The sequence below is a fragment of the Panthera onca genome, chromosome A1, assembly GCF_046562875.1.
Source record: "Panthera onca isolate mPanOnc1 chromosome A1, mPanOnc1 haplotype 2, whole genome shotgun sequence".
NCBI classification, from domain to species: Eukaryota; Metazoa; Chordata; class Mammalia; order Carnivora; family Felidae; genus Panthera; species Panthera onca.
The window spans coordinates 96,215,938-96,238,805 of record NC_138339.1 but is presented as its reverse complement, the minus strand read 5'-3'; the positions used below and the strand labels follow the sequence as shown (position 1 = coordinate 96,238,805).

General features: G+C 41.1%; 1 protein-coding gene across 1 annotated transcript in view; it reads left to right on the top strand.

Annotated features, from left to right (window-relative positions):
* The first annotated feature begins 4,873 nt into the window (after positions 1-4,873).
* The window catches only part of JMY (junction mediating and regulatory protein, p53 cofactor), a 99,060-nt gene continuing 81,065 nt past the window's right edge, over positions 4,874-22,868 (top strand). Inside the window, exon 1 of the mRNA XM_060635465.3 lies at positions 4,874-6,655. Coding sequence (XP_060491448.1) covers positions 5,627-6,655 — 1,029 coding nt within the window. The 5' untranslated portion in view covers positions 4,874-5,626. The remainder of the gene's footprint in view (positions 6,656-22,868) is intronic.

Below are 22,868 nucleotides of genomic sequence, written 5' to 3'. Positions count from 1 at the left end.
TGGTCCCCCGCATATCTCTGTTTAATTTGCTGGTCTGGTCCTTGCAGAAACCAAATGTATCTTGCAGACTCCTGCTAGCTCAACCAAGAAAGAGCCCTGATCGCAGCCATCCAGCCAGATGTAGTTTCTTTGCAAGGACAGATAATATGGTATGTAGTATGCAGCCACTGGTTTGGTGAGTGTATATTCTTCTATACCAGTCAGGAAAGATGGTCAGAAATGGTTTGCTCCAGGGCTGTGTTAACTCTCCCACCATTTGTCATCGTGTAGCCTGAAGACATCTGGACCATCTGGACATATCACAGAACATCATATTGATTCATTACACTGATGACATGATGACAGTCTGGCAGATGAGTAAGTAAGAGGGTACTAGAGTGCTAGAGAATTGGTAAGACACATGTACTCCAGATGGAGAGAGACACACTCTACAAAAATTCAGGTACTTGGCAACTCAGTAAAGTTTCTGCACATCCCACAGTCAGGAACATGCCAAGACATTCCCTTCAAAGTAAAGGGAAAATTGCTGCAGCATGCATCCACTGTTACAAGAAGGAAATACAATGACTGTGAAGCCTTCTTGGACTTTAGAGGTAATGGTCCTAACTGTAGAGCAAGTAGCCCTGCTGTTTAGAACAATGATTTCAGCACACTCTATGCTATTTGAGATGTCAGTAGTACAAAAAGATACGACAAGAAGTTAATGACAAGTCCCAAAGGAACAACCACAACTCAGGCTCGTGGGGTTATGGAACAAGGTCACCCCATCTGCAGCAGAGAGTTATGCCCCTTTTGTAAAATAGCTCCTAGCATGCTAACGGGCCCTGATAGAGCTGAAATGCTGGACTTTGGGATGCCAAGCAACCATAGTCTGGAAGTGCCCATCATCAGTTAGGAACAAGTCATAAAGTAAGCAATCCATCATAAGATGGATATGGTACATTTGAGACTGAGTATGAGCAGGAAAATATGACGCTGCCAGGGGCATGAACAGTGGATCCAGGACCTCATGGCATACACTATGTAGGAGTGTCCCTTCTGAGTTCACACCAGTGGCCACATGGATCTCCTATTCAATCAACTGAAGAAGGAGGAGTCCCCCTCCCCCACTTGGTTTATGGATGGGTGATTCAGTATTAGGCAAAAACCCAAAGTGGATGCTGCCTGCATTATATAACTTATTCAAGGTGGCTGTGAAAAATGGTGATGAGACTCTTTGTGAAAGAAAAATCTTCCCAATGGGAAGAACTTCAGATGTATCTGGTCATCCACTTTGTGTGAAAGGGAAAGTGGCCTAGAGTCAAAACATAGATGGGCTCTGGCCAATGGGGAATGGTCAGAAGCCTGGAAGGAGAAAAATACAAATATCAGAGATAAGGAGGTCTGAAAAAGAGACATGTAGACAGACATATGAGAGTGGGAACAAGGTGTGAAGATTTTTATATTGTATTTTAATACCCATCAGAAAGCACCCACATGGTCTGAGACCCAAATGACCAAGCAAAGTAACTTGACTAGCTGACATTCACTGGCATGATAGGCAAACAGATGACATGATCACAGTGAAAGAGATAGACGCTTTGCATGGGTCAAAAAACATGACTTCCACTTACGAAGGTCAATCTAGTGATTGTCTGCTTTGAATCAATCTGCCAGCAATAGACATCAATGTGGAGACTAACTGGCCACTTGGTAGCAAACGGTCTACAGGGGACCATTTTCATCCTGGAAGAGGCAGTGGTTTTTCTCACAGGACTAGAAACTTAATCTGGGTACGGGTTTGCCTTTCCTGTGCATTATCAAGCCACTTATAGAATGCCTGATCTACAGACATGAAACAACATAAGATCCAATCAGGGAACTCATTTTACAGGTCCAGTGATCATGTCATATACTGTGTCATCTAGAAGCTACTGGCTAAATAGAGTATTAGCGTGGCATGTTGGAGGTACAGCTGTAGCATCAGCTCAGCGGCAACACCCCAAAAGGATGGGGGTACCATCCTCTAAGACATATATAAACATTGAATTAACCCAGCAGAAGGAGGCAGGGCTTGTGTTACTTGATGGGAGAGGGGAGGAACATGCATGGAACTCAGGTGGCGACTGGGTGCCTCTTGGTACGTACTTGCCTAATTGTGACAAATGTAGTGATGTGGTAATGGAGGTAAGGTCAGGTAAACGCAGGTAAGGTCACCAGGAGCTCAGACCCCTCGAATGAGCGTTTGGGAAACACCACCACATAAACCACTGAAGCCAACAGAGTGAGGGATTTTAGAGCAGGCAGTGGAGAGGGGACTTAATGAGTACCAGTTTTGGCTGTGAGACCAACCACAGCTGTGGAGGCTATAGTCTCTTTACTTCCTTCTTCTAACTTTCCCCTCAGGAAGAGGAGCCAACCAGAGCCCTGACGGGGCCGCTCCCCACATATGTTATGAAGTAGATCCACGGACACAAAAGGTAAACTGGCAGATGTGGGGATGTGTCAATCAGATCGTCTTTTAAGAAAGGACTCACTCTGCAGCTGCAAGGAATGTGGTTAGCTGGCTGACAGTCTCTCCAGCTGTTTGTGTCTTCAATTTCTGGTTACCATCCTATGCTTTTCTCAGAGTTGTCCCCAGTTAATGACTGAGCAAGGCCTAATCATTTCTACTCAATGGGGGAAGTTTAAAGAATAACCTTTGTTCTGGAGCTCCCTGTTGGAGTAGCCTGCCCAGTCCTGCTTCTGCCCCTTTTCTTTTACAGGTGTTACTGCCCGCCCCCTCCCCCGCCCCCCATAAAGTTTTGCATCTGCTTCTGAGAGAATCTAACAGAGACAGATACATCCATTAGGCCTCTGAACTCAAGCCATTCCCTGTTCCCAGTCCTGGGATATGTGACCAAAGTAATAGAACTGCTGTTTTCTCACATGTTAAACTAAAGACTTGTTCCTTTCATAAGTACATTACATGATTGATGTGAGGATAAAATGAAAATGTGCAGGAATATGCTATGTAATTTGAATATTGCTATGTAAATGATTACAGTCTTTATTAAGAGGCCTACAGAGTTAAATCATTTTGCAGATTACCTAACAGTCCTCAATAGTTAAAAAAAAATTCACACAGATAATTGTTTTCAAGGCCTTTCAAAGCTGGTAAGGTGATGTAGTTTTCTATGGTGTTACTGACTCCTAGGGAGTAATTTATATACTCAAAGATCTTGCTTGACTGACAATCAGATGCATATCTAAATAAAGAATTGTTGAGTAGTATACAGTAAGCTGCCATGGGAATTTTGGTTTCTTTCTTTTCATTTCTAGGATAACAATTACTTCAAGGAAATGAGAAACATTGAAACAACCCTTTTGATCAAACACAGTGACCAGAGTATTTGGGGAAAATACTTAATACCTGTGTGACCACCAAACAATGTTCTCCTACACTATTGTGATCAGACACAAGTTAATATTTGTGGATAAATATTGCAATTTTAATATACATAATAAAAATATTTCCTATGAACATATCCTTTTAATGCTCATTCTTGGTATTCATAGTTATCTGTAATGTACTATGACAGCTAGTGATCATGTCATCACTTTTTATCAGAAAAACTTTTAGTGGTACATTTTTAGCAGAAGACAGGAAAATAATGTTTGCTTACCTGGTGATACAGATTTGCAATGGGTTTTCTGTCTCTCTTCCTGCCTTTTGAAAGTTAGATCTCTGATTTATTTGCACTAGAGAGTTGGCACAAGTTCGGTTACAAGACTTGAAAATTTGTGGTTCCACATAAAGAATAGTAAAAAAGGAGTTAAAAAATCTGTCTTTTTCCCTTTTTGCTCATCCTGCCCCAATTTTTTTTTTTTTGGAACAAGTAGATCTACAGGTCTACAATGTCCTCCTGAGTGATAGGGTTAAAACTTTTGGCTGTTTATTCAGATGTCAGTATACTGAAGTAAACCTAGATAATGGTTTTAATCCAAATGGTTTTGCATAAATGGGGTGCCTGGGTGGCTTAGTCGGTTAAGCCTCCAACTCTTGGTTTGGGCTCAGGTCATGATCTCACAGTACCAGGAGCTAGAGCTTGGAGTCGGGTTCTGAGCTGACAGCACAGAGCCTGTTGGGATCACCTGTCTCCCTCTCTCTCTCAAAACAAATAAATAAACTTAAAAAAATGAAATATGGACAAAAGTAAAAGAATAATTCCCATGGTACTTTACTGTGGATGCAGAATAGCTGCACTATGAATGGAGTACTAATGCGAAAGAGAATGCCAATAATATAAACTAGATAAGATCCACCAGGCAATTTTAAAAATGTGTTTCGTCATCATTCAGCATAAGTAGCAGAATTCTTCAGATTTACATGATTTTTTTTTTTTTGTATGTGCATTCTGTGATCTCTGATAATTGAATTCAACTTCAAAAGGGTTTAAGCCAGTGACTTCGAAACGAGGTTCACAGAACAGTACACAATGATGAAACCAGAAGCAGTAAAACACGGCTGAACTGGAACGTAAACATTCATATTATTAGGACAAGACTGAATTTTCATTTCATTTAATTTGGTTTTGGAGTTCTCTTGGGTTGTCTTCAGACAATTCCCTTTCATATCTTAAACGGTGTCTCAAGAGTGCTAGGGAGGATCCAACAATCCGGGGTATCCTAGTAAAGTTTAGCACATAGCTCCTGTGATGTTACCGAGTATTTTCTGAATATAGGAGTTATCGATACCGACTTCCACCAGAGCGAAAGGAAACACATTTACATTTCAAGGTCCCTTTGAATGACGGGGCTTCGAAAAATCTCAGTTCCTCCACCTTTGTTCCTTCCTTCTCGAGATTCAGAGGCCACCTGTACCGCAAGGCACACCTGGCACTCTGACCGTCTCCAGAGCCAGCAGACTGCTGCCAACTGCCGGCTCCAGTCTTGGGAGAAGGAGGCTGCGCGGAAAGATGGACAGAGTCCTGCGCGCGGCCGCTTGCAGGCGAGGGCGGGGGACGCCGAGGGGCGGAGTCGGCGCGCGCGCACGGGGTGTGCGCGCCGCCGCCGCGTCACCAGCGTGCGGCACGTGCCCGTGTTTACGTCCCTCGTGGAGGAGCCTACGTCAGCAGCCAAATGGCAACATTGTGGCGATTCTGAAGCTCAGAGTTTAGGAGACGCGTCTCTCTGTCAGGCCGGCTCCGGGCGGTCGGGAAGAAGAGAAGAAGGAGGAGGGGCGGGGAGATCCGCTTGGACGAGCGGCCGGTCTTGACCGCCTACCGGCCTGCCTGGCCCCGCGGGACCCGCGCCTCACCTTCAGAGAGCCGAAGACGCAGCACCGCGGCCTCGCACTGGGGGCGGCCGGGTCGGACGCGAGGCGCCGCCGCAGCGCGGGGCTTGTAAACAGATCCAGCCGCACGTGACCATGTGAACTACCTGCTCCGGGGACGCGTATTGTCTTTCCCGCGAGCCCCGCCACAAAGAAGCGCGGCGGGTTCGAGTGCTGAGGGCCGGGCGAGCAAGCGGGGAGAGCCGGCTGGCGCGCTAAGATGGCCGAAGGCGCCCAGCGAGGGTGAGCAGGGGGCGCGGTGCAGCCAGCCGGTGAGTCTTCGGGCGGGCAGGGCCCTCGGCGCCTCCCCCGCGGCCTGGCTCCGGAGCCACCATGTCTTTCGCGCTGGAGGAGACGCTCGAGTCGGACTGGGTGGCCGTGCGGCCCCATGTGTTCGACGAGCGCGAGAAGCACAAGTTTGTCTTCATTGTGGCCTGGAACGAGATTGAGGGCAAGTTTGCCATAACCTGCCACAACCGGACGGCCCAGAGGCAGAGGAGCGGCTCCCGGGAGCAGGCGGGGGCGCGAGGGGGCGCGGAGCCCGGAGCATCCACGTCGGACGGGACCCGCGGGCCGGGCAGTCCAGCTGGCAAGGGCCGGCCCGAGGCCACGGCCTCTGCGATTCTGGGCAGGAGCCCGGGACCCCGGAGGAGTCCGGCCTGGGCGGAGGGCGGCTCTCCGCGGAGTGCGCGCAGCCTTCGAGGGGACCCGCTGCTGCGGAGTCCGGCCGGCAAAGGGGCGGAGAGCCCTCTCAGAAGCCCAGTGAGGGCCCAGACTAGCCCGGTTCGAAGGGGATCTGAAGGCAGAGATGTGGCGGGGTCCGCCCCTTCGGCGCCTCCGGAGGCCACGGTGTCCTCGGTGCGAGTAGTGAGCGCCTGCGGGGCGGTCTCCGAGGAGATCGAGGTGCTGGAAATGGTGAGGGAGGACGAGGTGGCCCCGGGAGCCCTGGCGCTCTCGGACGCGGAGCAGCCGCCGCCTACCGCCGAGCTGGAGTCTCCGGCAGAGGAGTGTAGCTGGGCTGGGCTCTTCTCCTTCCAGGATCTGCGTGCTGTGCACCAGCAGCTGTGTTCTGTGAACTCGCAGCTGGAGCAGTGCCTACCCGTGTTCCCCGAGGAGCCCTCTGGTATGTGGACCGTGCTGTTTGGGGGGGCCCCAGAGATGACCGAGCAGGAGATCGACACTTTATGTTACCAGCTCCAGGTCTACCTGGGCCATGGCTTGGACACCTGCGGCTGGAAGATCCTGTCCCAGGTACTTTTCACTGAGACCGACGACCCTGAGGAGTATTACGAAAGCCTTAGCGAGCTGCGGCAGAAGGGCTACGAAGAAGTGCTTCAGCGGGCCAGGAAGCGCATCCAGGAGGTAAGAACCTAGTCTGGGCTGCAGCAGTCCTTACTTTTGGTTACTCACTGCCGGGGGTTGAAACCTCAGTCTGGACTGTGCGCATTTGGGAAACTTGTTTTTCTGGACAAGAGAAGAGGAAGAAGATGGGTTCCTTACCGTTCTCCCCCTTAATTCCTTTCAGTGGTAGGAAAACCGTGCTTTACCTTAATTGGCCCTCTGAAGGAACTTTGATATAAGTCTTTAGATTTTCTTCTTCCATTTATCAAATAGGTTCTATATAATAAGAGTTCGGTTTACTCCTCCGTGCTGGAAATAAAATTAGAGCCACTGAGGCCAAAGGCGTCAGGTAAATGGACACCGTGTGTTCGTTTCTCTCTTGCGTCTCTTTCCAGCAATAATTGCCCAAATGTTAACCCTACTTTTCTGGTCCTGTTCATTTACTCATAATAGTTTGTCTTTGGGAATACACTTGGTCTTTTTTTTTTATCTTCATATGTAGTTTGGCAACTTAGGCAAATTTTAAATTCGTTTTCCTCCAAATGAGTGGCCTGTCTAAATGAAAAGGCACCACTCTCCATTGGATGCAAATGTATTTTTAAAGGTTTATGACCACTCTCGGAATCTCTCAAGTCTTGATAGCTGGCTCATGTTTCATTCCTGTTTTAAGGAGGAAAAAAAGGTCCTGGGCAGGAATGTTTATTATACTTTGTGTCCTTCTAAGAGTAAAAGTAGTATCAAGCCTTTTCAAACTTTCTTACGCTTAAAATTACATGAAATAATGGAAAAAGTCTGCATGGGTATGCATGCGGAGCTCTACAAGCAAGATAAGATATGCATAATTTGAGGTCCTGCCTACAGAACAGCTTCTGCTGAAGGAACTTTACTAAAAGAGTATTCCAAAATATATTTTAGTTTTCAGGTAGTCTGTATGGTTCAGTCTGTATAGAGTGTGCAACTATTGATCTCCTGGTTGAGTTGGAGCCCCAAGTTGAGTGTAGAGATTACTTAAAAATAAAACATCTTGGGAAAAAAAGATACACTTTAGTTTTTACCAATGGACACTAACAGATATTTCCTCAAAGCTACTATTTTTAGTGTTACTACTAATTGAGGTTAGAGGTGGGGTGCGGAAATGCTCCTTTTTATGGTGTTTATATTCCTGACATTGTGTTGTCATCTGTTAACCATGCCTGTGTTTATGTAATACTTGAATCCTGCTATTAAGGCTAGGATGCTCATCTCCTGGTTTCTTCATAGAATAGTATGTATTTTTCATTGCTAGACTTGGAGACTTAGGAAATAACTTTTTGTTTCCCTAATCCCACAGTGCTCTCTTAAAACTTAGTGAATAGGTTTTCATTCCTTCCTGTAGTTTATTTAGTGCTAAGCATCACCCACCTGGTAATGTGATCCTAGAGTTCCAGTGATCTGTTTTTATTTTCCACCTTATCATCTTCTGGCATCTGTGTTCTCCCTTAAATTCTTTTTGGAAGGAAGTGACAAATTTTAAATGATCACATATATTTTCTTTAGAGTTTTGTTAAAACTGACCTGTATTTTTTTTTTAAACTGGAAGGACAAATTAGTGCTTCTTTCTCTTACACTTTTTTGTTAAATTTTGCAATTCTTACATTTCTAAAGATGTAGGCAGGTTTAGTTTTAATTTTGTTGATATTCAGAAAAAGTAATTTTGTCTGGTTTAATTCAAATAGGGTCAAAAATGAGGATTGCCAAAAAATGTAGTTAATTAATTACAGTTATCTGGAACTCTTCCATGGGGGTGGAGTGTTACATGTTTTAAAAGAATATCTTTTCCTAATTAAGGTTATATTGACCATAATAAATTCTCCTTAACGGAGAGAGGTTTAAAGTTTTAAAGAGTATTTTGTGTTCTGGAAAACAACTCAGATGAAGTTTATTGTAAATTCGTTGGACATTAAATACATACATACATTTTTGGTGCTTCATTGAGTTGGCTTGAACAGTATTTGAAAAATAACAATAACAACAAATTCACTTATAGTGCTCACCCTGATAGCTACTGGAACTTTATTTTGAAAGAAATGAGGCTTAGTGGGGAAAAAAGGGTGGTGTGATTTAATTAGTGACGTCTGCTCTGGGCTTGATAATGGGAGTTTAAGAGCACACCAGCCTTGTTTTTGTTGTTGTTCCCTAACTGCTTAAGTTTTTTACTATTTTAATAGTTTGCAATAACTTTTTTAAAGTAAAATATTTATGGAAATTTTGTCAGTTTAGTACTAATGATTCTGTTAAGTTATTACCTCTCATTGAATGGTTTTTTTGTTCCCAATTTTGAAGTTGACTTAATTTGTGGAAGTGGCTATAGGTGTTCAAGCCAGGTGTACCTGGTAAATTAAACACATTTTTAGATACATGTTACTAGAAAATTTAGTCTTTGGTTATGGTTTTCCCTCTTTTTAGTTTCTCTGGGTCTATTCTGCTTTTTTTCCCCCCATAATATTCCTTTTCCTATCTATTTAAAGGCTTTAGCTTAAAAACCACACCTGTTTTTGTTCAAAATACTCAGTAAATTGTTGAAAGGAGTTTTTTTATTTTTTATTTTTTTTTTTTTGTTTTTTGTTTTTTAAGTAGAACAGACTGTACTGCTAGATTGTAAACTTTTCAAGGTCACTGGCCTTGACAGTATCTTGGAATTCTCTTTGCCATCCCTGGTTCAGGGCCACACATCTTGTGAGCACTCAATATTTGTGGACCAAGAACATGAGAAGTGGTTGTTTTTTTTGTTTGTTTGTTTTTGTTTTTTTAGTATTATGAGAATTTAAAGGATTTGGAAGAATCTTTTTGATTTATAGTTGTAGGTAAATAAAATTTTAAAAATTGATAAATGTAAATTCCTTACGGGACTGTACAGTTTGAGAAGTAGGAGTAAAATGTTTTAAAACTGTAAAGAACTTTCTAAATAAGAGGTTGTTATCTGGCATTGATGAATTCCCTATAAATTGAGGGGAGCTATATAGATGGACTTTAATGGGGTGCTTTAAGGTAGTGAGCCAAGTTTTATATGCACAGACATATTTGGATTTTTGGAGAGAAAGACTTTTATCAGATTCTTCAAGGTGTTCCTCAGAAAGGGCTTTAAAACTGTACTGGTAATTCATTTGCTTTCTAAACTTTGGGCATAACTCTTGGAGTATAAGTATTGGAAGACACTTATGATTTAATATGGGTTATAAGAAATACTCCTATATCTTTGTTTTGTGAAATAGTGAAGAATGAAAATCTTAGGTTTTCTACTAAAAGTTTTATTAGTGATTCACAAGTTGGGTCGACTAGAAATAATCTGAGGAGCTGCAGTTGACACAATATTAATGAAAAAATTTTAGATGACATAAGAATTGTAAGCAGAGCTTTAATCTTGAAATTTATTACAGGGTAGATTAGATTTGTCTTGGAATTTAGAAGGGTTTAGTGAAGTACTGCTATTTATATAGCAGGCACTCAGTCCCTGAACCCAGTGCCACCAGGGCCTCTTGGAATGGTTGCAGCAGTAGTGTTGGTTGTAGGTCAGAACTGAGGATCATATTATAGTGTATGTGCTTGGGTGGCCCATACTATGGCTTACTTACCTGTGATGACCTGAATTTTGTAAATAATTTCTGTGTAAGGACAACTATTGTTGAAATGGTTGTGGTCCTTTAGATAGTAAACTTTATGATAGTAGGCTTGATTAAGATCTAATAATCATTGTTCTCTTTGAAATTTATTATGCTTATAAAATTGCTCAGGTAACTTCTTCCCAGTGATTTTAATTTATTTCCAGTAAGAAAACAAAACACTGAGAGCTGCATGTGTTTTCATAAGTAGCCATGTAAGGCATGCTGTAGACAGAGCCTACCTAGTGTTTGGAGTCAGAAAGACCTGGCTTCCAAATAGGACTCACCACTTCTCTGACCTGCTTAGTTATTTAGCCTTTTTAAAACAGGGAAAAGGGGAAGATATTTAAAGGATATCTTGAGATTTAAGTAAGATACTATGAAAAAGTGCTTAACAATGTGTCTGGCACGTATAAAGGAGGCTTCAGGAAATGTTCATTTTTGGGTTTATTTTGTTTTTTTTGTTTGTTTTGTAATAAGGATTCTGCAGAGTTTTCACCTCAACATTTATTGCAGGGAACGTAACTAGTATTTATTGGAACTACTTAGGTATTGGAGTTTCTTATTTACTATCTCTTCATCATCCCGACTCTCTTTTTTGATAAGTGGTATTTTATACCCATTTTACTGGGGCTGAAGTTGAGACTTGAAGATGTTGGATTTGGCCAACCTTAAACAGCTAAGTTGTGGTCAAACTCAAATTCAAATTTAGATTTGTCTTAATCCACACATATTTTTTCTGCAGTGCCTTATTGAAGACAATAAAAGGGATGTCAGTCTCCTGAGAATGAGAGAATGGTACTATTTAAAAATATTAGTTCAATAATGTGTTTTAAATTAAATAACTCATTTGTTTAATTTCAAGTTCTTTTTGATAGGTATGTGTGGGGCAGAGTCTCCATGTTGTGTTACAGAAGAAAGAGGTTCCCTAGGGGTGTAAGGGTGGGTTTATGTTAGATAAGAGTGCCTAATTGCTGTTTTCCTTTCTCTCTTAAAATGACTCAGCTATAGATGACTCCTGACTTGAGAGGTTATTTCATGTAAAGGGCCAGGAGCTCTAGGAAGAATGCTTACCATCCCTTCTCCCAATTATGACTTAATTTTTGTGAAAAACTAAGATTACAAAACTCTAGAGCCACATTGAAATCTCAACTATATATAGAGTAGATAAGTCAGTCTTTTTAGAGCCTTAGGGTGCTGGCCTTTCATTGGGCTGGTGTGCCTTGACCCATGATTAGGTATAAATAATAGAAGCAGGCTCAGAAAGGACATAATATAGTTGCAGTGGGGAGAGCGGTTCTGCTTGTATATTCCCATAAAAACAGTGTAAACACAGTTGAGGAATAATGAAGCCAAGTGAATTTTGTGCGATTCTTGAAAGTTGATGAAAGACTTGAATGGTAGAGGCTATGAAAACAATGACTTAGATACTAATCATTTTCTTCAATCATGTGCCGAAATAAACTTGGCCATTTTTCACATCACTGAAGAAAAAGTATAGAAAAGAGATGAATATATGCTTTTAGGTTAGTGTATCTGTAATGCAGAAACATGGAGGCTGGTGGCAGGATAGCAGCAGCCTTCATGATAACCGGTTCATGTTCACTTCATTTCTCTACTTGCTGTTAACATCACATGATGCCCAGTCCACCACATATTTCACAGGCATGAAATCAGGCATGTTTCCTCCTTGATAAAACAAGGCCAACTTTGACAAACACTTGAGCAATGTGAGTTCAAGGGGTTTTTTTGGGGGGGGGGGGCAGGGAGATAGAAGGGAGAAGGTGAGTGGGAGGTTTGGTTTGTTAAACACAATTGTTAGGTTTGAATTAGCAATCTTCACTCCTGAAATCTTCACATGTAACTTTAATCAGTCTCTCAGTGTTCTCCATTGCTGCTTTATTTGAACTTTGTGGAATATTGTGAGAAGTGGGAATTGAAAGCAAAAGGTGGTCTTCCATTGATGCTTAAAAGTCCGTGTGCTTACTTTTTTTGTAATGGAAAGTTTCTCATGGCTCTTTTCACTCTTTAATAGGCCAGGATTCGCCTCCCTTTAAATCTGTCCAGTTCCCTCAGTGATTGATGGGAGAAAATTTAAGTTGCAAGGGTAAGAAAAGACAATGAAGACTAAACTATAGTTCTTGATGCTGTTTAGTTTTTGGTAGAGGTGGTGAAGTACATTTGGCCTTTCAGGCTTCTTGTAGAGAACTGTTATTTCTCAGTAGCCTTAATGCAGTAAGTTGTTAAAGCTCCACAAGGGCAGAGAAGGATTCATTCAGCAAAAACCTAGAAAATTTCGTGAGTTTTCTTAAGTGTAGAAAATTGCCTTTTTATGTTTGTCCTTGAATGTTAAATTCTATATGGTTATAATTATATATGATAGACTGTTTTCACTCTGTGTTGAAGGTTTTATACTATAGGCTGTGAAATGAAAATAGGCCTGATGGGCTAGAGGAGAATGGTCTTAAGGATAAATACATGAAGTTCCTTTATTTAAAAAAAATTGTTTTTAAATGTTTATTTCGAGACAGAGAAAGAAAGCGAGCAGAGGAGGTATGGGGGGGTGGGGTGGGAGAGAGAGAGAGAGAGAGAGAGAGAGAGAGAGGGAGGGAGGGAGGGAGGGAGAGGGGGAATCCCAAGCAGGCTTCGGTTGATCTCACGAACCATAAGGTCTCATCTAAAACCAAGAGCTGGACGGCTAACAGCCACCCAAATGTCCCTGAAGTTACTTCATTAACATGGGGTTTTATTTGTAACTTTAATATTTGAAGGTGATGATTTGAGGCTTAGTTTATATAATGAATATTAATGAATTTAGGTAACATAAACATAGGGAGAATACAGTGATAAAAATGTCATTTTCTTCAGAAGAAATTTTGAATATGGTTCATCACCAAATTGGCCTGCTGCTAGGAATTAGTTGAGGCAGGTTTTTTTTTTTTTTTTTAATGTTTATCGATTTGGTTTTTAGAATGTTTATTTTTGGCGTGTGGGGGAGACCGAGACATCCCAAGCAAGCTCAACACTATAAGCGCAGAGCCTGATGTGGCACTTGAACTAATGAACTGTGAGATCATGATCTGAGCAGAAATCAAGAGTTGGATGCCCGACTGAGCCACGCAGGCACCCCATTGTTTTTATTTTCATCTTATTTTTTAAGGCAGGGTATTTTTAAAAAAAAATTTTTTTTTTTTTTTTTAATGTTTATTTATTTTTGAGACAGAGAGGCAGAGCATGAACAGGGGAGGGGCAGAGAGAGAGGGAGACACAGAATCTGAAACAGGCTCCAGGCTCCGAGCTGTCAGCACAGAGCCCGACGCAGGGCTTGAACTCACGGACCGTGAGATCATGACCTGAGCCGAAGCCGGACGCTTAACCGACCGAGCCACCCAGGCGCCCCTAAGGCAGGGTATTTTTTACAGAGGCTCTCACTACACTGCCTTCAATTAGTGTTTAGGGGAAAGAAAACTTACTGAACATGGCTCAGGAAAATGTGTATTTTTCTCCTAATTCTGATACTAGTGGCTTGACCTTAGGGCTGTCACTTACCCTCCTTTGTCTTAATGTCTGAGGTGAGACTGAGGTTAGAGATAAAGGATCTGGGTGATTTACAGTCCCCGTGTAGCAAGTGTTGGGACCTGATCCATTTGTTTTATGTGCTTGTATCCAGGTGTAGGTCTCCCTGCTGTAAGGTAAATGTTTGAGTCACAGCATTTTTCATTTTACTACATCTTTTTAGGCTCTGAAAAAAGTCCTGATTCATTTTTGGGTGCAGAGAGCATTAGAAGAGGGCAGAAGTGTTTCTTTCTGTTCTTGGGTTTGTGTTCTTGGGCTCCCTTTGTTCATTACCTGTTGTTGAAGGTGTTTTGTTTTGTTTTCCTTTGGTGCATTTCCCTGTGGTTTCTAGTATTAAAACTGCTTTTCCCAGTTTTAGATAAGTTGAAGTTACATTTATAAAATAAATGTCTAGGGGCGCCTGAGTGGCTCAGTCTGTTGGGCATCTGACCTCAGCTCAGGTCATGATATCACGGTCCGTGAGTTAGAGCCCTGCGTGGGGCTCTGTGCTGACAGCTCAGAGCCTGGAGCCTGCTTCAGATTCTGTGTCTCCCTCTCTTTCTGCCCGTCGTCCCCCATTAACGCTCTGTCTCTCTCAAATAAATAAATGTTAAAAAAATGAAACAAATGTTTAGTTACTAAACATTTAATAACTAAAGTTATTTCTTTAAGCTTTTCTTCCTCTTCACCTTCCTATCTAGGTGAGTCTCTTTCCTCTTTACTGACACCAGTGGGGCCATGACTAGAGTGACCTGTGTGAAGTGATGTATGTGAGATTTTAATTTCAGTCATCAAAGTAACCTTTATTGAATGCTCCCTGCTTTCTGTTGCTCAAGCACTGTGCCGAAGTATTTAAATACATTATCTAAATTAGCATGTAGATAGGAGTTGAGAGGTAGGATTTGAGTTTTTTTGAGTCTTTGCTCTACTTAATAGCTTTGTGAATATGGGCCTTATTAATTCTTACTTCCTTGGTTGCTGCTTCTGTAAAGCCAGGGAGTACTGCTGTTGTAAACTGAATATGGCTCTCCTCATCTGTAAAGTGAGGAGAATACTGCTGCCTTTAAAAATAGATCTAATGTAGGGACACCTGGGTGACCCAAATGGTTAAGCATCCCACCTAGGCTCAGTAAACATCCGACTTTGGCTCAGGTCATGATCTCACAGTTAGTGAGTTCCGGCCCTGCATTGGGGCTGTGCTGTTAGCACAGAACCTGCTTCTGATTCTCTGTCTCCCCCCCCGCCCCCCCCCCCCCCCCGTGCCCTGCGCACGCGTGCTCTCTCTCTCTCTCTCAAAAATAAATGAACATAGGGGCGCCTGGGTGGCTCAGTCGGTTAAGCGTCCGACTTCAACTCAGGTCACGGTCTCGCGGTCCGTGAGTTCAAGCCCTGCGTCGGGCTCTGTGCTGACAGCTCAGAGCCTGGAGCCTGTTTTGGATTCTGTGTGTCCCTTTCTCTCTGACCCTCCCCCGTTCATGCTCTGTCTCTCTCTGTCTCAAAAATAAACAAACATTAAAAAAAATTTTTTTTTAAAATGAACATAAAAAAAATAAGAAAAAGTGTACGTTAAAAAAAATTATTCAAGTACTTAGAACAGTGCTGTATGCCCAGCAAAACACTTGGTAAATGTTAACCCTTAATATTAATCTTCATATCATACTAAGATGTAGGGATTTTACAGTAGAGGAAACAGGTTCAAAGAGAGTAGATAAATTTGTCCAAGGTAACATCTGGCATAAAAGTGGACCAGATTCAAATTCAAGCCTGATTGATTCTATACTGCTTTCTTAACCATAGGCCCATCCTCTTTCCTGTAGAAACGGAGTGAGGCTAACTGATAAACATTGTCAAATGTAAACACACGGTCAATGTCTCATCCCTGGGTGAAAACATTAACAGTGTTTGGCTGCTGAGTGTTTTTGGAAAACCGTGATTATATAGGAGGCTAATTTAAGTTTGTGCCTGCATTTATGGTACATGAAGCTCATTTGTGAGATAGGATGCATATGTCTGTCTTAAAAGAATCATTTATAAAAATAATAATTTTTGGTGGAGCCTGGGTTGTTCATTCAGCTAAAATGTCTGACATACGCTCAGGTCATGATCTCAGGGTTCTATTTGTGGGTTCAAACCCTGCATTGGACTCTGCTGTCAACACAGAACTCACTTCAGATGCTCTCCCTCCCTCTCTCACTGCCCCCTCCCAGTCGTGCTTTCTCTCAAAAATAAACATTAAATACAATTTTTTATAACCACAGGAAGAAAAAATGTACTGATATTTAAATATTCTGTTGTAAATTCTTCTGCGTATATAAGGTTGCTAAGGGTGAGTTGGTTTAGACAGTGTGATGATTTTCCTTTTCACAAGTGTATTTTACTTTAAAGATGATTTATTTTCTAATGCTTTTTTCTCCCCATGGTAGAGCTAGAGAATTTGATATAGTCTGAGTTAAGACCTGAAATCTACCTACCTATTCTGCTGTTTATTCTCATTTAAAGAATTAGTCCATAACATCTAATAGTGAATATTTTACTCCCTTTCCTTTAATTACTTATTCCTCTTAATTATCTTATTGGCTAATTTTTTTCTGGCTAGACAGGGGAAGAGGGCATTAAGTGTGTTAACTTCTCTTTATTTTTTTAATTGGAAATCCTACCCCTTTTTTCTCTTGTATTAGGTGATGTGAATTTTGGTAGTGGGGTTGCTAAATGAAAAGGTTATGAAAGGTAGGGTTAAAGAAATGAAGGATTAAGAGAGAAAGGGGTCAAGAATTAACTTCAGCAGTATTTAAACTTGAAAAATTAGTGGGAATGGATATCTTTATTTTAGGAAATTACATGCCAGCCCACAGTTTGAAGCCTTTGTGGGTGCTTGTTGGAGGGCCTTGAAGTTGGCTTTTTATTTTTATTTATTTTTTAACATTTATTTGTTATTGAGAGATAGAGGCAGAATGTGAGCAGGGGACGGGCAGAGAGAGAGACAGAGACACAGAATCCGAAGCAGCTCCAGGCTCTGAGCTGTCAGCACAGAGCCCGACACAGGGCCTGAACTCACAAACTGCGAGATCAGGACCTGAGCTGAAGTTGGTCGCTTAACCGACTGAGCCACTCTGGCGCCCCTTGAAGTTGGCTTTTGAATTGGTTTTATATTACACATTGCACCTTTCAAATTTCAAATAAGACTATTTTATGTATCTTGGTGGAGATTATATAAATGAATGTCAAAATGGTAATAAAAGTGTGACAGGTTGTTTTTAACTCTTACTGTATCCCCAGTAGAAACTCCTAATCCCCGGTTCCCAAACCCCTTGTTGCTGGCTCATGTGAATATTAATATTTTGGTCGACTTTGCAGGATAGGATGGTCTTTTTAAAAGTCAGCCTTTTCTATAGCTCTTCCTTTTTTTTTTTTTTTTTTTTTTTAAATATTCCCCATCCCTTTTGTTTATAAGTATCCCAGACAACCCTGATCACAATTGATTTGTAGATACTCTAACTGAAATAATTATTTAAGAAAATAGTAAGGATTGGGGTGCCTGGGTGGCTCAGTTGGTGAAGCCTCCGACTTCAGCTCAGGTCGTGATCTTATGGTTCTTGAGCTCCAGTCCCACTTCAGGTAAGCTTGAGGCCTGCTTCCAGATCTGTGGTGACAGTACGGGGCCTGGGTGGGATTCTCTCTCACCCCTTCTCTCTGCCCCTCTCTCATTCATGCTCTGTTTCTCAAAAATAAATAAGTAATATTTTTAAAAGATAGTAAGGATTAACTTCTGGAAGTCCTTATAGTCCTTAAATCTCCTCATTGGTCATCTATTTAGCATATCCTTTTGTGCCAGGTGCTAGGTGTGCCATAGAAAACAAAGACACAGCCCTTTTCTTTAAGCTTCACTACAATTTTTTTTTTAAGTTTATTTATTTTGAGAGAAGAGAGAGAGTTGGTGACGAGCAGAGGGAGGAAGAGAATCCCAAGCAGCTCTGTGCTCTCATTGCAGAGCCCCACACAGGGCTTGATTGCACGAACCTAGAGATCATGACCTGAGCCAAATTCAAGAGTGGCCTATTAACTGATTGAGCCACCCAGGCGCCCCCAAATACTGTCATTCTAATTGAACTTAATTTATGTTTTTGTTTGTTTTAATCTTTATTTATCTTTGAGAGAGAGAGAGACAACATGAGCAGGGGAGGAATGGAGAGAGAGGGAGACACAGAATCAGAAGCGGGTGTCAGGCTCTGAGTTGTCAGCACAGAGCCTGGCTTGGGGCTTGAACCCATGAACTGTGAGATTATGACCGGAGAAGAAGTTGGATGCTTAACCCACTGAGCCACCCAGGCGCCCCTATTTTTTATTTTTAAAAATGTTTATATATTTATTTTTGAGAGAGAGCACAGTTGGGGGTGGGACAGAGAGATAGAAAGAGACAAAGAATCTGAATTAGGCTCCAAGCTCTGAGCTGTCAGTGCAGAGCCCAATGCAGGGTCTGAATCTAAGAACTGTGAGGTCATGACATGAGCTGAAGTTGGATGCTTAAGTGACTGACCCACTCAGGTGCCCTGACTTTTTTTTTTTTTTTAAACAAGTCAAATTTGAGAATTTCCATTTTTTTTTTGGTTGAAGAGGAGTGGATAATTAATGTGCTCTAGGACAATTGGGTATACCTTTGGTTTTTTCCTTTACTATAAATAACATATATTTTCTTCTACAGATAAAATAGCATTTGTAATTGTTATTACAGGGAAGGTAAAGCATTTGGGATACAGAGTCTAGATGGTAATACAGATTTTGCTTCATCTCACCCTTGAATTCTGTATATGTAAGCTACCTAATTGTACCAGTCTCATAATGTTCACTTTTTGAAATGTGAAGCCATTATAGAAAATAATGTGCCAAGCTTAACCCCAGTCATTACACAAGAACAGTACTATCAGTGCAATTTTTTTTTTTTTTTTTTTTTTTTTTTTTTTTTTTTCTGGAGATAGTCCTAAACCTCTTTTCTAGCTTAATGACATGAAAAGTACAGCAGGGCTGGTATACTGCAATAATACCTTTAGAATCAAGTAGCCATTTTGGAAAGTGCAATGGAATAAATTGGTAGAGGGAGGATTACAGCACATCACTTGTGCTACAGGTCAAGGTTTTTGGAGATAAAGTTTTTGAGTTTTCATAATTTTTAAAATTTTGTCATTTTTCTCATGTAGTGTGTGAATAGGTTGTTTTTAAAACTGGTGTTTGATGTCTATGTTTGCATGTGTGCTCCTGGAGTCTTAAGATAAGTCGAGTTTTATTCTCCTTTTACCCTGTGGTCATCTCTCATCCTAGAGTAGTATGTATGTATGTATGCATGCATGCATGTATTTATTCTAGGGAGAGGGCAAGAGGGGGGTGTGAGGGGCAGAGGGAGAGAGAGACAGAGAGAGAGAGAGAGAGAGAGAGAGAGAGAGAGAGAGAATGAATATCTTAAGCAGGCTCCATGCCCAGTGCAGAACCCAGTACAGGGCTTGATCCCATAACCCTGGGATCATGACCTAAGCTGAATTCAAGAGTCTGATGTTCAATTTATTCAACCACCCAGGTGCTTCTCTCGTCCTAGAGTTCCAAGTCTAACATTTCCAACTTTCCCTTGATCTGGGTGCTCTATTGAGCTGCTTTTCATTCCATTTATCCAGAGCACATCCTCCACCTGCCATCCCTGAGTTGGTCTGTGGATCTCTGTGGAGCAGCACCTTTAATCTGAGTCTTTGCTGTTTCTGTGGAAATGCCTTACTCCCCTCAATTCCCAGAACTATTACTCAGTTCTTCCAAATCTGGTGTTGGTTTTAAGAAGCTATTGATTATGACATATGTTTGATTTTATGACAGATTTGCTTCAGTGTGAGGGAAAAAAACACTTTTATGTACACATTGATTTGTAAATACATTTGATTCAGAAATACTAAATATGAATTTTAGTAGTAAAGAATAAAATACACAGGGGTGCCTTGGCGGCTCGGTTGAGCGTTGGACTCTTGATTCCTGCTCAGGTCATGATCTTGTTGTGGGATTGAGCCTCCTCTGTCTCTGCTGAGCATGGAGCCCATTTGAGATTCTCTCTCTCTCTCCTTCTTTCTCTGCCCCTCCCCTGCTCGCGCTCTCTCTAAAAACAAAACCACACAGAGAACAAACTGCACTCTTCCCATTGCTTACCTCTGCCCTTGTAGACAGAGCCCAGATTCCTGACATTCTGAGCCATCCATGTTTTGGTTAGCCTGTTACCCCCTAATGTCTTCCTTTTTTGGTCTAAATTCTACCCTTCTTTCCAGGGCCAGATGAAGTGCCCCCTGGTAGCAAGTCATTTCTGACCACTGTCAGGAATTTCTGTCAGAAATTCAGAGATCATAGAGGCCTTATGTTACATATGATAATTGCTGCCCTGTGTTTTTCTCTATTTGAGCCTCTCCTGCCCTTTAAAGTGCATTATATGCCCCTAAGAGACAAAGATGGTTTTTCTTGTTACTGTTTTCTAATGCCTCAAATTCCCCAATGTCTCTGTATACAGGAGGTACTCAGTTAATGTTCTTTAATCTTCAAAAAATTGGCTTCTCTACATGACATGTGTATGTAGCTAACATTTTGATTAAAGGTATGTGTTTCTCCAGGAGTAAAATCAAATTTACCGCTTCTGTGGAATAAAGAGGCTATAAATCAATGTTTGAAATACCAGAATGAGTAATTACTGTCAGCAGCCCTTATACTTGATAAAACTGGGTTTCAGCTTTAATAGTTATTAATAGATAATCAGTGATTAACGTACAAAATAACATAAAAACGATTCAGCAGTTTTACAGAACAAGAACAGAGTTGAGCAGTGTGCTTTGTGAATGTGGAAAATGTTTGGGTTTAGTCCTTACTTTTCACTTGAAGAAACAGATTTAATAGACCTAAGGGGAGTTCCAAGGGCCACACATCAAGTTTCATTACTGGGTTAGGACTCTCCTATCTGAGGACCCTAGTGCTAGTCCAGAGTCACTCCTTTTTACCAGCAGGTAATTATTTGCATGTCTTAGCAATAATTTAAAAGTGAAGATATTTGTAGATTTCATTATGTTGCTTCTTAAACCTCTTTCTAATTAAAAAAATATAAGAAGGCACTCAGCCTTGGGGTTTGACACAGAGTAGGAAGCAAAGTTACGAAACTACACAGGAGAGTTTAGCTTCTAAATTTTATGTCTAGAACTTCAATAATTTCATGGTCTTCAAGGATAGTAGCAGTCCTCTAATCCTGAAGTTAGAGAAATAACGCTTGAATGAACTCAGTTTGGGAAGGTACAGAATGGGGACTCCATACCTAGTTAGACAAACAGGAGGTGTCTTCTCCCTCTCTCCTCCTCTACTGGTATTGATCATTGGCAAAGAAACCAAGTTGAATAGGACTGGGGAGAGGAGTGGTGCACGGTTATTTGCAGTGATTATAGGGAGGCTCTAAGTTTTTTTAACTGTTGTCACAGACTCCTTTAAGAACCTTTGCCCTAGAAAAATTTTGCAGAGAGCAGAGTTTTATTTCAGATACTGGATAATTGAGACCTCATAGGTTAAGAGCCTAGTTCTTATCAGGATTAGATCAGAGGAAGCAAAAATAAAGTATCCATTAGGGAAACGAGAAAGAAGGGAAAGAAAAATGTTCTTACGAGGCTAATATGTTTGTTTAATTAATGCTTTATGCAATTGTGCTTCATTACTTTTAAGTGTATCAATAGAGCAAAATAACTTTCTAGAATTGCATGAAATGTGCCAGGTCTTGAAGCAGAAATTAACTCAAGTTGGTATTTCTGTGCCCCTGTTCCCTGCTGTCTCTTCTTTCCTCTGCATCCTACTGCTATGAGCATCTCCTTATTGTGTTGGCTGCCCTTGAGCCCATTCATTCTTGTGTCAGGCATGTTATGATTCTCATTCAGATCAGTCTACATGCTGACTCAGTTTGTGTCCATCAGTGAATATTTCCAAATTTAGCAAACCTGCATTTTCTGTATTTTAACTTCAGGCCTTTCCTATACATGACAAACATCCTTAATCCTAAACAATCCAACTCTATCCAATTTCTTTGTACTTTTTTTTTATTTATAGTATCTTGCACATTTCTCAGTTTGTAACCTGCTAATGTCTGCAGCACAGTTTATTTATTCCCAGGGTTTTGTGAGTTTTGGTTATCAAAATAAAAAAATAAATTGTTATTATAATAGGTTAGTGATTATATTCTTTGATCAGTTAAATTCTTTTATCATAGGTTATAAGAAATGGTTTAGACTAAAGTCTAATGCTTACTAAATTGCATCTTTTGAAGTTCTTTAAAAAATATTTTTTTTTCAATGTTTATTTTTGAGACGGGGAGACAGAGGGTGAGTGGGGGAGGGGCAGGGAGAGAGGGAGACACAGAATCTAAAACAGGCTCCAGGCTCTGAGCTGTCAGCACACAGCCGGTTGCAGGGCTCGAACCTACCAACTGTGAGATCATGACCTGAGCTGAAGTTGGATGCTTAACCGACTGAGCCAACCAGGCACCTTGCATCTTTTGAAGTTCTAAAATGCATAGACTTTGAGTATTTTCTCTATTTTTTCTCTATATTTAATCTATTTAGATTAAAATAGATTGCTAATTGGAGCTATAATTGGTTTTAAGGTAATCTAATGTTGGAATAACATGAAACTTTATAGCAGAGAGAACAAATTAATAAATTAGCAGTGTTAGGTGAGATGCCTTGGGCTTCTCTGCAAGAGTATTAAGTTTAGTTGCTGCATAATAGCCTTCTAAAGTACTTTTCTGTTTCAGAATAAAACCATGTTGCAAATAATATGTAAACATATTAACATTTGGATGCAGTAACTGATTTTTGTCTTGTCAATTACACATCCACGTAGAGTGGTAATGTGATTTAATTAATAAGCGTATAGTGACTTAACGTTTTGTGTTGGCAGAAAATAGTGTCTGTTTAGTGTATTACATTTACTTTAGTGTCTCTGTAAGAAGAGCTCAAAGAAGCCTAGTGTCTGAGGATTGTCTTACTGTTAAATGG